This window comes from Danio rerio, chromosome 3 (genome assembly GCF_049306965.1).
Source record: "Danio rerio strain Tuebingen ecotype United States chromosome 3, GRCz12tu, whole genome shotgun sequence".
NCBI lineage: Eukaryota > Metazoa > Chordata > Actinopteri > Cypriniformes > Danionidae > Danio > Danio rerio.
The window spans coordinates 54,499,544-54,515,838 of record NC_133178.1 but is presented as its reverse complement, the minus strand read 5'-3'; the positions used below and the strand labels follow the sequence as shown (position 1 = coordinate 54,515,838).

Sequence of the window (16,295 nt, the reverse complement as noted above, 5' to 3'; positions counted from 1 at the left end):
AACAGACGAAAAAATATTAAAGAAAAACAGCACGTCGGTAATACGGGAATATTTCGCTTTCAAAGTCACAGACTTCAAGCAAAAACAGGTAATTTATAAGAGCACTGCTAAGTACAAATTGTTTGCAGAGCTGTTTGCACCATAAGAAAAAAAAAAAAAAAAAACATCACAAAGATGCCTTACTACTGTTTGCTACAGAGAAATATTCGTGCTTAATTTTTAAGTTTTTCTTAACAAATTTTAATAAATGTTTAAGTAAGTTCATATCTTTTCAGTTTTTTTTTAAACACTTACTGCATTTTAGCAGTAAGAAGCTACGATACAGACTATTGAGCTGAGTCTCGGCTACAAAATTTAAATCTCAAATGAAATCAAAATTGCAATATCTTTAAAAAATATTTATATAATAATTGCAATTAGTTACCCCAAATTACAGCCCAAAAATAAACAAATACTAGTTATGATACTTCTGATGATACCTTGAACTGTTTTTTGTTCTTTCAAATCTGCAACCTGTCTCAACTTCCTTTTCTGTGCATTTATTTACAGCTTCACTACAGTTTGCTGTGGCCTTGAACTTTAGGAGATAATACCTATTACTGGTGATCAGAAAACTCACCCAAAATCAACAGTATTTAAAGAAAATACATTCTGGTGATCTGCTGGACCACAAAGTCTAGTAATAACCTCCAACAATGGTGAAATGCATATGTAAGTTGTTCATAATCCATTTCAAACAGCAGTGAAGCTCTCAGGTCATTTACAGTGAAGACTATCACTACTACACATCTGGACGTGCTTATTATTCAAAATGTATTTTAAGATGAAGTGTACCTAAACACAGAAAGTGATGTAGACCTTAGGAATTAACATGTCATCCACAATATTTATTTGTGTTATAAACATGGCAGATCACAAATGGCGCTCACATGTTTCTTAAACACAGACCCACATGAGGGAGAGCAAAACCTAAGTGCATCAACAAATACAAAAAACCGATCCCAGGCCATTTCTCATCAATCTACAGTATAGGTGAGTGATGGTCTGTTAATCAATTTAGATTACAATCCACTACTAGAGTATACACGTTTGCATTTTTTATGACAGTGAAAAACCCAGAAGTAGCAGCAAACTCTATTTTAGGTCATGCAAATAAGAGTAAAATATTGTTTAATATTTAAAGGGCTATTTTATTTGTTTAACCTTTAATTAGAAAAAAAAAAAACATTGTGCTTTTATTCAGTAATAAAGTAAGTCAAGTGGTGCGGTTTATGCTGTCGTCATAAAGAGTTAACTTTAGACGAGTAGTGCAAGCATGATCACGGAACTGGATAGCCTGTTGGTAAAGCACACTATTATCAATTACATCAGGACACATTTATGTAATGAAAAGTTTTTAGTTTTACTGACACTACTGAAGCAACGTAACCTAATTCAGCTTTTTCAGCACCACAGCAGATTGACAGCATAGTACAGTTCGGTCATTAAAATGGTGGCCACACCACTGTGTGACATCACATGGAACCGATGGTAAAGCACATAACGTTGATGAGCAAGTTATAATGTGAATAAACCCATTTTAACTTGTAACTGTTACGTTGACTTAACTTAATATTTATAATTATGCTCAAAGTAACCTAATCAGCAGTTTTAGAGCAACAGGTTTACTCACTTTTAAAGTAAAGTCAACTTTTTGCTTTAAAAGCAATGGGTTTAATTACTTTTTTTTAATAAAGTCGTCTAGGGCTGGGTGATATGGGCAAAAAATCATATCCCGGTATTTTAGAAAGGAATGACGGTATACAATAAATATCCGGTATTTTCCCATAAATGGTTACTTGAGAGTTAAAGCCTTTATTAAAACATTATTAAACATTTTTTTAGCAAAATTTTATTCAAACACAGAGGTTTCCTTCCCAGTTTGCAAATAAGCAGCCGTACAAAAATAAATAAATAAATAACAGCTAAAAAACAAATAAAACACAGTGCAGGATTTTATTTTCCTGCCTAACACTATAGACAGTGCACTACTGTGTGGTTGTGCAAACAACAAAGTAAACAGAACCATAGAAAACAGATACATTGTCAGAGCAAAAAAGGAACACACTTAAATAGTAACAAAACATAAAGTTTTGTAGTATAGAAAAGAAACACATTGAATGTAAATATGAAACACACAGTATTTAATGTCACAATTACAGTGTTTTTATAAGTAATCCTGTATACCAGTTGTGTGATTTATAAACAATAAAATCAGTTATATGTTTTAGTTACACATTTAAAAGTATGCATTGTGCACTATTGTTAAACAGTGCAAATATCCAAGATATCTAATGAGAAATCTTTCACTCCATGTAAAAAAAAAAAAATCCTACACTTTCTCTTTTGTTTTGACTAACTTCATTCATTCATTCATTTTCTTGTCGGCTTGGTCCCTTTCTTTATTAATTCAGGGTCGCCACAGTGTAATGAACCGCCAACTTATCCAGCATGTTTTTACGCAGCGGATGCTTTTCCAGCTGCAACACATCTCTGGGAAATTTGACTAACTTGTTTTACTAATTATTAAAAAGGAGATGAAAAACAAATAGACTTTAGATATGAGAAATAACAAAGAGTACTGTAGTAAAAATGCTGGTTAAGCATATAAATGTAAACAGTCATTGTAACAGACAAGAACGCAGAGCTAAATGTGTTACAATGTAAATGTAAAGAAGAGACCGTTGTGTAATAAATACTGAACTTATAATCAGTGAATATGAGGTGGTTTCACTTTCGAAATGCGGCATAAATTCATCCCATTTTGGCGTTTTTAATTCTTTTGAACACATTCAGGTACTGCTTGTCAATTTGAAAAGGCCTTTAGGTTCGTTCTTGCTGTCAATTGCGGAAGAAATGATCGATACAAGTTTTCTGAGGGGGAGTCAGACTTATCCGGGAGTCAGATTTCGATACAACATCATCAATGCATGTTCTTCCATGTTGTGTCAGTGATGGGTCGTTCTTGAACGATACGTTCATTTTGAACAAATCTTTTGTTTGACTCATGGAGTGAATCCTTCATTTGCACAGGAGCACATTTGTGCAAGTGGAGCTTACATGCTAACTTGGAGTGGTCTGTATCGCGCAGAATGAGCACGTGTGGCCTCAAACCATATCAATATGAATGGTATTGGATAATACCACATGGCGTTGGGGAATCATATCGATATATCCCCAGTACCCAATATACCGCCCAGCCCTAAAATCAACTAATCATTAAACCTTAAAAGCACAATGTTTAGTCCATTTTTAAAGTCAATAAATAACTTTAAAAGCAATATGTTCATTCATATTTAACCTCAATCAATTACCTCCAAAGCAGTGGGTTTACTCATTTTTTTAAAGTTAATAAGTACCATTTTTATAGTATACACATTATTTACATTCTTTATAGCTTCATCAGAAACACGGTCTGATGCCAACATGACACCTATGGGAATTTCAATGTTTGTGAGCAGATCCAGAGTTTGATGCTTCTCAAAGTCCAAGAATGCCAAACTGGTACAAATGTGAATCACTCCCCACATCCCACCCCATACTAGGCCCAGTGTTCTTCTCTAAATGTCAGTTGTCCTGCGTTGCCATTGTCTCAACTAGAGTCTGATGTTCTCTGCTCTATATCAGTGTGTAAAGGTCAATTCTGTCATGGAGCTAAACGAGTGCCTCCATTAACGTTCCAGTGCTCATTGTTTATCCTCTGATTCCTACTGATACAAGCTCATCCACTGATGCAAATGCAGCTGGATCTTGTGTTTTCGAGCTAGTGAGAGAGAGAGAGGAAAAATGGGCTGCCTGTTCAGATGACCCCACACAACACTGTCTGATGAATAATGTTCCCTGTGTGAAATGGTGATGGTGTTGTTGTTATCTAAAACAATTGGTTTTGGTAATTGAAAAAAAAAAAAAAAAAACATCTGAAAAAAATAAAATAAAAACAACATAAATATTAGAGGTGACGCAGTGGCTCAGTAGGTAGCACGTTAGCCTCATAGCAAGAAGGTCGCTGGGTTGCTGGTTCGAACCTCGGCTCAGTTGGCATTTCTGTGTGGAGTTTGCATGTTCTCCCTGCGTTCGTGTGGGTTTCCTCCGGGTGCTCCGGTTTCCCCCACAGGCCAAAGACATACGGTACAAGTGAATTGGGTAGGCTAAATTGTCCGTAGTGTATGAGTGTGTGTTTGTGAAGGAGTGTGTGTGGATGTTTCCCAGAGATGGGTTGCGGCTGGTAGGGCATCCGCTGCGTAAAAACTTGCTGGATAAGTTGGCGGTTCATTCCGTTGTGGTGACCCCGGATTAATAAAGGGACTAAGTCGACAAGAATATGAATGAATAAATATTAGACAAAACATTACTTGAAAACTGAAAATATACACAATAAAACTAATTGTATTTTAAAAAAATACTTGCATATAATCAGCAAATAATATAAGAAAAGTTGAAATTAAACTGCAATACATCCCTTCATTAGTGGATGTGTTATTGCATTAGTGTACAGATTTTGATTTATTGACTTTGTACAAACATTTTACAGACATTGACAAACAAACATTTACAAAAACACACAGGCATGAATACAAACAAACAGACAAAAAAACAGACCCAAGCAGACGTAACACAAACAAACAGACACAAGCACAAACAAAAAAAGACACAAACTACCCCAACCAAATATAAAGACATATAAACACAAACATGAATGCAAAAACAAGCAAACAGACACTAATACAAACTGTCACAAATGCAAACAAACAAAAAGACACAAGCAAACCGAAGATAAACAAACTAGAAAAACACAGATGCAGACAACAGGGGTCCGTTCTTCGTACGTGGATTACTCAGTTAGCTGGATTTGGATATTGACGATTTGACACGATCCAGGATCGTTTCGTTCTTCAAAGCTGATCCGAGAGTTGTTGTCATACTGTAGCAACAGTTCTGCTAGCTTAAACCTGATCGGGAGCAGGTTCAGTTTATAAAAACAGGATAAGATCGGCTCAGTTCAAGCAAAGATAATAGAGAAGGTATGTACCGAATTCTGATATTTTCTTACAATAGTAGTTATATACACTTGGGAAAATAGTAACTATTTTAAATATATATATATATATATATATATATATATATATATATATATATATATATATATATATATATATATATATATATATATATATATATATATAAAGTTATAGTTATTAATAAAATAAATAAAGTTATACATACTAATAAAACTTATGCAAACTGCACTCTCGAAATGAAAGTACAAAGACTGCCACCTGCTGGTGCAAAGAGAAAACATGATCTTTTTAGATCGCTTTAGTACAATTTGTGTATAATAGAAATGCACAATGTGTGACTTTTTAAAAAAATAAATTATACATTAATGCAGTCATAAACATGTTTTGACAGTTAATATGCCAGTGATTATGCTTAACAAAAGTTGCAGACGCCTTTACCAATATCAAAATGCTTTTGAAAACATCCAGTTATTCCATACAGCGATTAAAAAAAACGGCTATTATAATAAAGAAAATCTTTTCTAAATGTAGAACTAAATACACTGATATGCATTGAAATATATGATGAATACTCTTGACACATGAAAGAGTAAAGCCTGCAGCTCACAACAAATGTGGAAGGTTATTGCGTATCATATTTAACAAGCCGTTTACTGCTAATTTGATGTAATTTTGCTCACATGGATAATTGAATATTAATCAGATGATGTCATCACGCTGCTGTGCCGTCAGCCAATCTTTGCACTGCTGATCATGATTTCGAGGATCGATAGATCTGTCCTTCACAACACAAGCAGCGATCTCAGATCAGTTTATCTAGACATTGTAATTTGATTCGCGAACTTGTTTGAAGAACCAAATTAGCGAGAGATCAGTTATCAAGATTAAAAGATCCAGGATCTGCCAAATCATCTTAGATCACTTAAGTGAGGTACGAAGAACGGACCCCTGACAAGCAAATACAAAAACAAAAAAAACAAGCGAACAAACACAAAGAAATGCAAACAGACAAACAAACAGACACAAGCAAACTCACAGATAAACAGACCCAACCAAATTGAAAAATAAACAAAGACACTAGCAAACCCAGACACAAGCAAATACAACTACTTAAAGACATAAACACATTCAAAAATGCAAATGAACAGACAGACACAAACAAATAAGCAAACACAGACAAACAAACAAACAGACAAAACAAACAAAAACCCAAAAGCATACCCACAGACACAACCATATACAAACAAACCAGCACAAAAATGCAAAACAACAGACAGAAAAAACAAACAAACCATAAGACAAACATATACAAGCTAATGCAAACAGTCAAAAAACACAAACAAAAGTATGTAGAAACACACAAACAAAAACACCAAACACCAACAAACATACAAAAGAACAGACACAATTAAGCAAACACAGATAAAAGCTGACGCAAACAGTCAAACACAAAAAACACAAACAAAAGCATATACACACAAACAAAAACAAGCAAACACCAAAAAACATCCAAAAGAACATACAAAATTAAGCAAACACAAACAAAAACAAAATTAAATGTAGGCTAACACAGATAAAATCTCAAACAGAAAACAAACAAGCACATATATACCCAAACGCACACCAACAAACAACAAATAAACACAAACAAAAACCCAAACTATCAGAAAAAAAACAGATACAAGCTAACACAAACAGTCATACACTAAAATACAAACAAAAGCATATACAAACACAAAAACAAACACACACATACACCCAAACACAACAAATAAACACAAACAAAAACCCAAACTATCAGTACAGATGCAAGCTAAAGCAAACAGTCAGACACAAACAAACAAACAAACACACGCAAACACCGACAACAATACAAAAGAACAGACAGACAGAATTAAGCAAACACAAATGTAAACAAACACAGATGCAATCTCAAACTAAAAACAGACAAGCACACATATACCCAAACACACAACACAAACAACAAAGTCACAAAGCAAAACGAAAACACAAACAAACTATCAGACAAACAGATACAAGCTAGCGCAAACAGTCAAACACAAAAACCCAAACAAAAGCATTTACAAACCAAACATACACACAAACAAACACAAGCATACACTGACAACAATACAAAAGAACAGACAGACACAATTAAGCAAACACATATGTAAACAAACACATATGCAATCTCAAACAAAAAACAAACAAGCACACATATACCCAAACACATACCTACAAACATCAAATACACACAAACAGACAAACGGATACAAGCCAACACAAACAGCCAGACACAAAAACATTCAAAAAACCATATACAAACACACACACACACACACAAACAAAACGAGCAAACACAGACAAATATGCAAAAGAACAGACAGACACAATTAAGCAAACAAACACAAAAGTAAGCAAACACAGATGCAATCTCAAACAGAAAAAAAACAAGCACATATATACCCAAACGCACACCAACAAACAACAAATAAACACAAACAAAAACCCAAACTATCAGAAACAAACAGATACAAGCTAACACAAACAGTCATACACTAAAATACAAACAAAAGCATATACAAACACAAAAACAAACACACACATACACCCAAACACAACAAATAAACACAAACAAAAACCCAAACTATCAGTACAGATACAAGCTAAAGCAAACAGTCAGACACAAACAAACAAACAAACAAACACAAGCAAACACCGACAACAATACAAAAGAACAGACAGACAGAATTAAGCAAACACAAATGTTAACAAACACAGATGCAATCTCAAACTAAAAACAGACAAGCACACATATACCCAAACACACAACACAAACAACAAAGACACAAAGCAAAACGAAAACACAAACAAACTATCAGACAAACAGATACAAGCTAGCGCAAACAGTCAAACACAAAAACCCAAACAAAAGCATTTACAAACCAAACATACACACAAGCAAACACAAGCATACACCGACAACAATACAAAAGAACAGACAGACACAATTAAGCAAACACATATGTAAACAAACACATATGCAATCTCAAACAAAAAACAAACAAGCACACATATACCCAAACACATACCAACGAACATCAAATACACACAAACAGACAAACGGATACAATCTAACACAAACAGCCAGACACAAAAACACACAAAAAAACCATATACAAACACACACACACAAACAAAACAAGCAAACACAGACAAATATGCATAAGAACAGACAGACACAATTAAGCAAACAAACACAAAAGTAAGCAAACACAGATGCAATCTCAAACAGAAAAAAAAAAAAAACAAGCACATATATACCCAAACACACACCAACAAACAACAAATAGACACAAACCAAGACACAAAAAGCACAAACAAACAAACCAACCTGCAAGCAAGACAAAAAAGCAGACAACTTAAGCTAATCCATTTTGCAGTAGTGTCAAGACTGGCACACCCCCAACCCTGTAAAGCTGTCAGCAGTTGGTCACAGCAGTGAAGGGCATTGTTGTAGTGCGTGGCTACGCTTGCGTGCTTTTAAAGCGTACAAACACAAGGGAAGGAACAGCTCAGCTGGAAACTTATGCTATGCTGAGCCAGGAGAAGGAAGAGTGCGTGTACACAAGAACAACACCAAGAGAGAGATGGAGGCTAAAAATAGGCACACAGGTGGCCCTTCCTCCCCTCCGAGCTTCCTTCCTACCAAGCATCAGCAATTGTTAAAATACGAGCTCTCTGGCAGACACTGTCCACTCGTAGCAGAGGACGAGGCAGTAACAACTTACTGATGCCACAGAAAGTGTCGAGCCACAGCTTCATGAAGCCCAGCTCTCATCCCGAAGGCCTGGAAATTAATGTCCATGTCTGAAGGTCTGTGGGGAGTCATATGTCTTTTTGGACAACACCTACTTACTCTACTAAATTTCAAGGACCTCCGGGGTTGTTTTTGGTAGGTTTTTATTATTAAAATATTTTATCTAAAGAGTATGAATGAACTACAAAAGAGTTGTGGCAAATAGGATCAAACCATTTGTTGTACTTAAAGGAGGTTGCGATGAGGTCAGTGTAATATGAAGTAAATCTTCATTTGTCATAATAGAAAAGATTCATTATGCTTTCGAATGCAGTTTTGAACATTACAGTATGTTGGAGTTATGACCTAAAAGGCTCTGCTCCATCAGCTGTCTTATTCACACTTTATTTGCTTCATCAGCTTCACCTCTTGCTTAATCATGTCTTTCTTCCTTACAGTTTTTAATGTGTTTTTATAGTTTGTAAGCTGAATTAACTTGCACTTCATTTCCATTTTACTTGTTTCATGCCTAATATACTAATGGCTCATTTCCACTGAGTGGTACAGTATGCTACAGTACGGTTATGGCTGTTTCCAATGTCTGAAGTTAACAAAAAGCAAACCGTACCATTTTTTGGGTAGCCTTTTCAAAAGGTACCTAGCACAACAAAAGAGTACCAAAAGGCAGAGCTAGACACACAGCTGAACGCTACTGGTTTACAAAGATACGTCACTAGCGCACACAAGCAGGAGAATAGTGATAGGTCGTTCTTGAATGATTCGTTTATTTTGAATGAATCTTCAATATGACTCTGGATCTACAAGTCATCTCAGGGAGGGATCTGTTCATCCGCGCGTGCGCACATTTGTGCAGATGTTAGTTTTTTAATCGTTCATCGCGGAAAGGCAGAAGCCAATCAAATGCATTTAGGGCCGGAAAAAGAATTGATCCTTTTACCTCTCGAGTCCTCTATCGGATTTGACTCATTCGTTCCTCATAGGCCATTTATATGCGTTTAGAATGTAAAAAATAATTGATCCATTCATCTCTCGAGTCCTCTATCGGGTTTAAATCATTCATTCATCACGGGCCAATCATATGCGTTTAGAGCCGGAAAAAGAATTGATCCGTTCACCTCTCCAGTCCTCGTGTTAGAGTCATTCTGTCACGTGATGAACGAACAACTCAGGAACCAGAAGACTTGAAAGGTGAACTAATTCTCATGGCTCCTGTTGGCTCGGACTGTGTACTTTGGTTAAGATTAAATGTGACTGTCAGTGTAACGTGAACGAACCACTGACATTTGAAGACATGAAGAGGTGAGCTGAGCAAAGAGACAACAATACCTTTATAGACAAAAGAGCAGGTAAACATTAAATTAATATTTTCTCCTTTTTATAGTATTCTATTTATGACTTATTTGTTGTGTAATCAACCCTTTGGGCTAGTTGTAGGTGTGTTTGGAAGCAATTCGTAATATTTTATCAATATTTTGGCAAGTTGAACCAAATGAACGAAATGACTCAAGAAAAGATTTGTTCATCTCGATGAACGTGACTCAAAGATCTGAGTCAGTAAAATGATCCGAACTTCCCATCACTACAGTAGAATGAAAACTAAAGAACCTCTGTTTTTAAACAAAGCCGAGACATTACTTTTAAATACTATATACATATAATAACAAGCCATGATCGACCTAAACTCAAACAAACAAACTTGTCATTGTCTTGATGATCAACCACAAAGCCAAGAAGAACAAAATCTACCTTGTCCCGTTTTTGTTTTACGTGACCGTCTAAAAGATTGCCTCTCGCGTCATTCAAACCACTAATATGAAAGCATTTTGGTTTCTCTGTATAATTCAATGATGATGGAAAAAGTTGTGTTGGGACCTAAATGCATTCTTAGGTTAGTATTAATTTGTTGTTGTGTTACCATTTGTTTAGCCTGCATTAATGCATTCAGCGTAAAACTGCACAATAAAACATTACAAGATTGTGATCTCAATTCAAACCCATGCAACATAAATGATAAATGTTAATGATTTGCAAATGTTTATAATTATTCGAAGTGCTGCATTCAAATCGGTGTTTGATTGAGAGAGAAACAGTTTTTACAGTTTTCAGGTTAATAACAGGTTCTATTTTTTTTCTATTTAATAAAACCAATGTCAAAATGGAAGCTTTCAAAAATGATGACCCATTTTTAGTGATGTGATGCAATCATGAGTCCTATTCTGCTAAAATGCTGTATGGCATTGTACAGCAGTTGTTTTGTATTGCTCTTCATTTTGACTGAGATTAATGTGAGATGTACATGCGTGAGCACTTGGATTTTGCCCTAAAACAATGTTCAAATAATTCAGAATCAACTACAGTGAGTGATGCGATGGTATTCCACCATTATAATGTTGCAAGTTATAATTTAGATTACAGTGCTCGCGTATCTTCTGCACCATTATATATATAGCGGATTACTTTAGCAGGAGGAAGATTCATTTGAACGTGGCTTCAAATGAATTTGAAGAACAAACAAATCGTCCAGTGATCGTTCGAGTGGACGGTCGAGTTTATTATGGCTATTGCTATCAAAAATAAAACCCACTAAGTTTAAAATTAAACTTTATTGACTAATCTAACAGAAACTAACACCTAACACAAACACATTCATACAAGCATAGAGAAGAGTAATGAGCGTGAAGTAAGAGGTTCAGAGGATGTATTGATGGGAAAACCTCGGAGTTTGTAAGAGCAAACCTAGCGAACCAAACATAATCAAATTCACCCTTTTATTGTCTCTTTAGGTTTGCATTTAGTTCACACCAGTTCAGATGTAGACAAAAATGGATACTTGCGTCTGTCTGTGTGATGTGTCGAACCTCCTTTGGTTGAGCATGTGGCTGGTTGGTTGTCCTTGCTCCTCGCGAGGTTTGAAGTGGAGTGGAGTCGATTGTTTCAAGTTTGAAGCGGCAAAGGGGCTAGTCATGAGGACTACTGGTTTGCGATGCACTAAACTTAACTAGACTCTCGATGGAAAATAAAGAAAGGATGTATCTTAGATGTGAAGGTCCGAGCTGTGCCATTAACCCTTTCTGTCTGGGTCTCCGCCTACTTTCTTGAAGGTTTCTCTGCTTAGGTCTCGTTCTTAGTTCGTTGCAGAGCAGAGAGCCCTGGTTAAAGAAAGTTGGTTTCAGAGGGCATGGTTCAAGAGCTACAGTTAAAAGAGAGAGATGGTTTAAGAGTTGCAGTTTTAAGAGAGAGCGGGCGTTGCTTTGAACAAGCTTTATAGGGCGGGTTCGGCTCCACCCTCCATGGAAAGTTGACCAATTAGAAACTAACTTCCTTCAATCATGGATTTATGGCCCTTTGTTCAAGGAAGGGAAATTTACATAGGCAAATTTGATGCAAACTGAGGCAGAATTGTTCAAGTCTCTTAAAATGTTAATATGTTGCACTTGTATTAAGATAAAATGTCAACGATCAATTAGTACAGCAAGTTAGCTTAAGAACAAATCTAAACATGAACAGTTTATGAGCTCGTTTAGCTTTGGTAGAGTTAAACATTGTATACAGAAGTATCAAAACCAATAATATTAATACAGGAGCATGGGAAACGTTGCAAAACACATGATTACACACAAAGAGAGAGTAAAGTTTATGTTAAAACATCAGTCTTAAGCAGGAAGCTTAAAGAAGTCCTGTTTAATTCCTTTGTGCTGTGCTGTGGGTACATTCCTTTGGGTCATAAATTCCTTGGAATCGGATTACCACTGACCATCGAGTCTTCCTTGGGCAAAAGTTGGCTCATTTGTTGAATAAAAAGCAAAATAATTATGTGTCTGGTCAGTATATTTAAGGTGAAAGCCCTTAAATGTAATGTTGTTTCTCGGGAATGAGTGTTCACTTGGAAAACAAAAGCTTCTGGAGGGCAAAAAAATGTCTGAAGCGATGAATTTAGATAAAGAGGTGCAAAGCCAGTGGCTGTTTTTTAACCCAACATCAGTGCATTTATTTTGATGCAAGGAGCAATTGACAACAAGTGTAAAATGATGAACAAAGGTGTGACGTGCACTCTTTTCTGCTCGTTAAAAACTACTCTCGCTGCCACCTTCTTGATAAATTGCTTGAGAATACATGGAAGGCCTGCCAAGAACACACAGCAATAGTCCAGTTTGAGCAGAACAAGAGCTTGGACAAAAGATGAGGTATATGCCCTAATAGGAAATGATTCTTCTCAATATTGCACAAGGCATATTTACAGGAGTGAGTCACAAGCACGTATGGCTGAGTTAAAGGCAAAAATCCCTCATTCAGGAAGACATGTCTGTCAGAAATGCTGCGATACGATCAGCTATAGGGAGATCATTAGAAACGAGTGGAAGAGTTGAGTGTCATCAGCTGAACAGTGACAGAAAAAGCCATGTTTCTGAATGACAGATCCAAATGATGCCATGTACTATAGATAGTGAAGAGAAATGGTCCAAGAACTGAGCCCTGAGGCACCCCAGTAACTAGATCACCCATCCAAGACAGCAAGAATAAACTACTGTAACTGAGAGATTTGACAGCTGAAGTCTGCTTCCTGAGATGCCCATTGTCATGACACTTGACAGGAGAATTGGTGTCAAAAGTAGCAGACAAATCCAGTAACCAAAAGAAAAGGACAAATCATTCATTCAAAACATGCATATTAAAACAACATTTTCATTTACAAGTAAAGCAGTTTCCAGGTTGCATATTGTTTTAAGTAGACATATTATACAACTCGTTACTTTTTGATCACTAATGAAACCACTAAAGAAAAATGTTATATTTGTTATGATGTTTTCGCCTGCTATATAATAGATCAAGTAATTACGTATATTAATAGTCTTTATAAATAAATAGTCTTTTATTTACCAAATGATTTGTCCAAAATGTATTAAGTCAATAAGAAAAAACACTATAGGGCTGTAGGAAACATCTAGGGGGTGCACATATGTTCTGCTCTTGTTTTATCTTAATTCTTTTCATTTATTTAATTATTATACTAGGAATGTCCTATTGTAAAACAATGTCTCTTCTACCAGGGAGTCCTGGGGTGTGTTTCCCAAACAACAATGTAACTCACGGCTGAACTATCATAGTATGATGCATCATTTAAAATAAGAACGATGTAGTGACGAGTGTTTCCCAAAACCCATAATTTCTCTGTCGCAGATCCATTGTTTGAATCACGTTAGTTATAGCGCAAAATGCCCATTATGACGCTCTAAACCAGGGGTCACCAATCTCGCTCCTGGAGGGCCAGTGTCCCTGCAGGGTTTAGCTCCAACCAGCCTCAACACACCTGCCTGGATGTTTCAAGTATACCTCGTAAGACCTTGATTAGCTTGTTCAGGTGTGTTTGATTAGAGTTGGAGTTAAAATATGTTGGGCACCGGCCCTCCAGGAACAAGTTTGGTGACCACTGCTCTAACAGTGTGGTAACAACTTTTTTAGAGAAGAACCCCATCATTTGTTTGTGCAAATTACATTGTTTTACATACACAAGCATAAAAAAAATCCAATATTATTTTTAGTAAAAACATTTGCTTGTTTTCCATATTATTTGAAATATATGTAAATGGCACCTATTGGGCCTGTGTTTCCTTTACGAATATTATTGAGAACATTACATATTCTATTCTACAACATAAAATCACTTACAAAAACTAACACTAACGTATTTTGATCTCATATGTAAATCATATAAATAAATAAATAATGAGGCTATTTATAAAAAAAAATAAATGTAATATTTATTATTTATTAAGAAATAAAATGTTAATACTTTAATAATATTATTAATAATAATGATGATGATAATGATGATTATAATTAAGTAGGATATTGTTTATTTAATTTTTTATTTTTGAAATTTTGTCTACTTTTACAATTTGACACATGCAACCCCCTGAAGAAATGTTCTAACCAACAGGCCCATGTTATACAGGACAGAGACTTAATAAATAACCTACTGTAAATTAAAGCATTAATGTATGCTGTGCTTTTTGTCTTCACATGCTTTGGAGACATAACATAAATTCCGCTTTTAAATAATTGATCACCTATAGCTTCTGTCATGAGCCACGGCTGTGTTAAAAATGACTCACTGTTTTTAAAGTGCACTACTTAGGGAGCGCAAATGTTAACATAAAGATTGCTAAAACTGAACTGTTAATACTTTGAAAGCACCTTACGCCTAAGAGTGATGACTTCAATTTATCAACAGGTGTAGTCACAAGCATAGATGTTTGCAACGCTGTTTGCGAATGTTCATTGGAATTATGGATTTGGGAAATAGCAAATCAACAAAGTATGTTTGTAAGGACGCATCTTGCGTCTTTAGTTCAGAAACATACACCAGGTCAAGACAGGGAGCATAGGACAAAGTTACTAAAAATAAAAATACAAATAAATACATAAAACATAAAATGTTAGCACATATAGAAATGCACAAAAATAGTATAAACCATAATCAATTGTTAAAACATGTTCACTGTTTTAAATTTACAGTCTTTAAAATATTTATTAATATAGCAGTAGATAGTACAGATTTCAAACCTAGTATATGTTGAAGCTCATTCCATACATTTGGAGCTTACTTAAAGGATGCAGATCGACCTGACCTTGTGTGAAAAATGGCATCTTAAGTAAGAGTGTATCAGCTGATCTAGTATTGTAAGTATTTTAACAGTACTCCAACAACTTAGATACTTACTTACACTAAAATACATTTTCTCCTTGACTGTAGTGAGGTCCATTCTGCCATTTTATATAAATTACAGTGATGTGTGCGTGCTCTTGAACCAGTGAAAAATTAAGGCACTATGATAAACAATATTCAATATTTTCAAAACATTCAGAGGTGTGTGCATATAATGTATATCTCCGTAATCCAATACTGATAGAAGTTTACTCTCAACTAAACCTTTTCCAGCTGCAAAGGGGAAACGTTTTTCTTTATGAAAATAAAAATCTAATGTTGGTTTGAGTTTTTTTTAAAAGGCTATCGATGTGACAACTATAAGTCAACTTATCATCAAGCTAGACACCTAAATTGTTTATAATGTAATGTAATGTGTATTTATATAGCGCATTTATTGTGTATGGCCATACACCTAAAGCGCTTCACAATCATGTGGGGGGTCTCTCCACACCACCACCAGTGTGCAGCATCCACTTGGATGATGCGACGGCAGCCACAGGACAACAGCGCCAGTGCGCTCATCACACACTAGCTATTGGTGGAGTGGAGAGACGGTGAAAGAGCCAATTCGGTGGAAGGGGATGATTGGGAGGCCATGATCATATGGGCCGATAGAGGGACTTTGGCCAGGACACCAGGGTTACACCCCTGCTCTTTCACGAGAAGTGCCATAGGATTTTTAATGACCACAGAGAGTCAGGACCTCGGT

At 35.7% G+C, this 16,295-nt stretch overlaps 2 protein-coding genes across 5 annotated transcripts in view; one reads left to right on the top strand and one right to left on the bottom strand.

Moving 5' to 3' along the window:
- The window catches only part of aatka (apoptosis-associated tyrosine kinase a), a 154,684-nt gene that overhangs the window by 56,626 nt on the left and 81,763 nt on the right, over window positions 1-16,295 (top strand). The window contains exon 1 of one of the 3 annotated variants that reach the window (XM_073945017.1): window positions 8,815-8,933. The exons of 1 other annotated variant lie outside the window; for it this stretch is intronic. In XM_073945017.1, the coding sequence (XP_073801118.1) occupies window positions 8,918-8,933 (16 nt within the window). In that variant the 5' untranslated portion in view covers window positions 8,815-8,917. Of the gene's footprint in view, window positions 1-8,814; window positions 9,013-16,295 lie in introns of those variants that run through there. One more of the 3 variants, XM_068219437.2, reaches the window with a different exon arrangement.
- LOC100150142 (4-galactosyl-N-acetylglucosaminide 3-alpha-L-fucosyltransferase 9-like) overlaps window positions 1-16,295 on the bottom strand; it is a 144,769-nt gene that overhangs the window by 102,954 nt on the left and 25,520 nt on the right. The gene's annotated exons all lie outside the window — the stretch shown is intronic.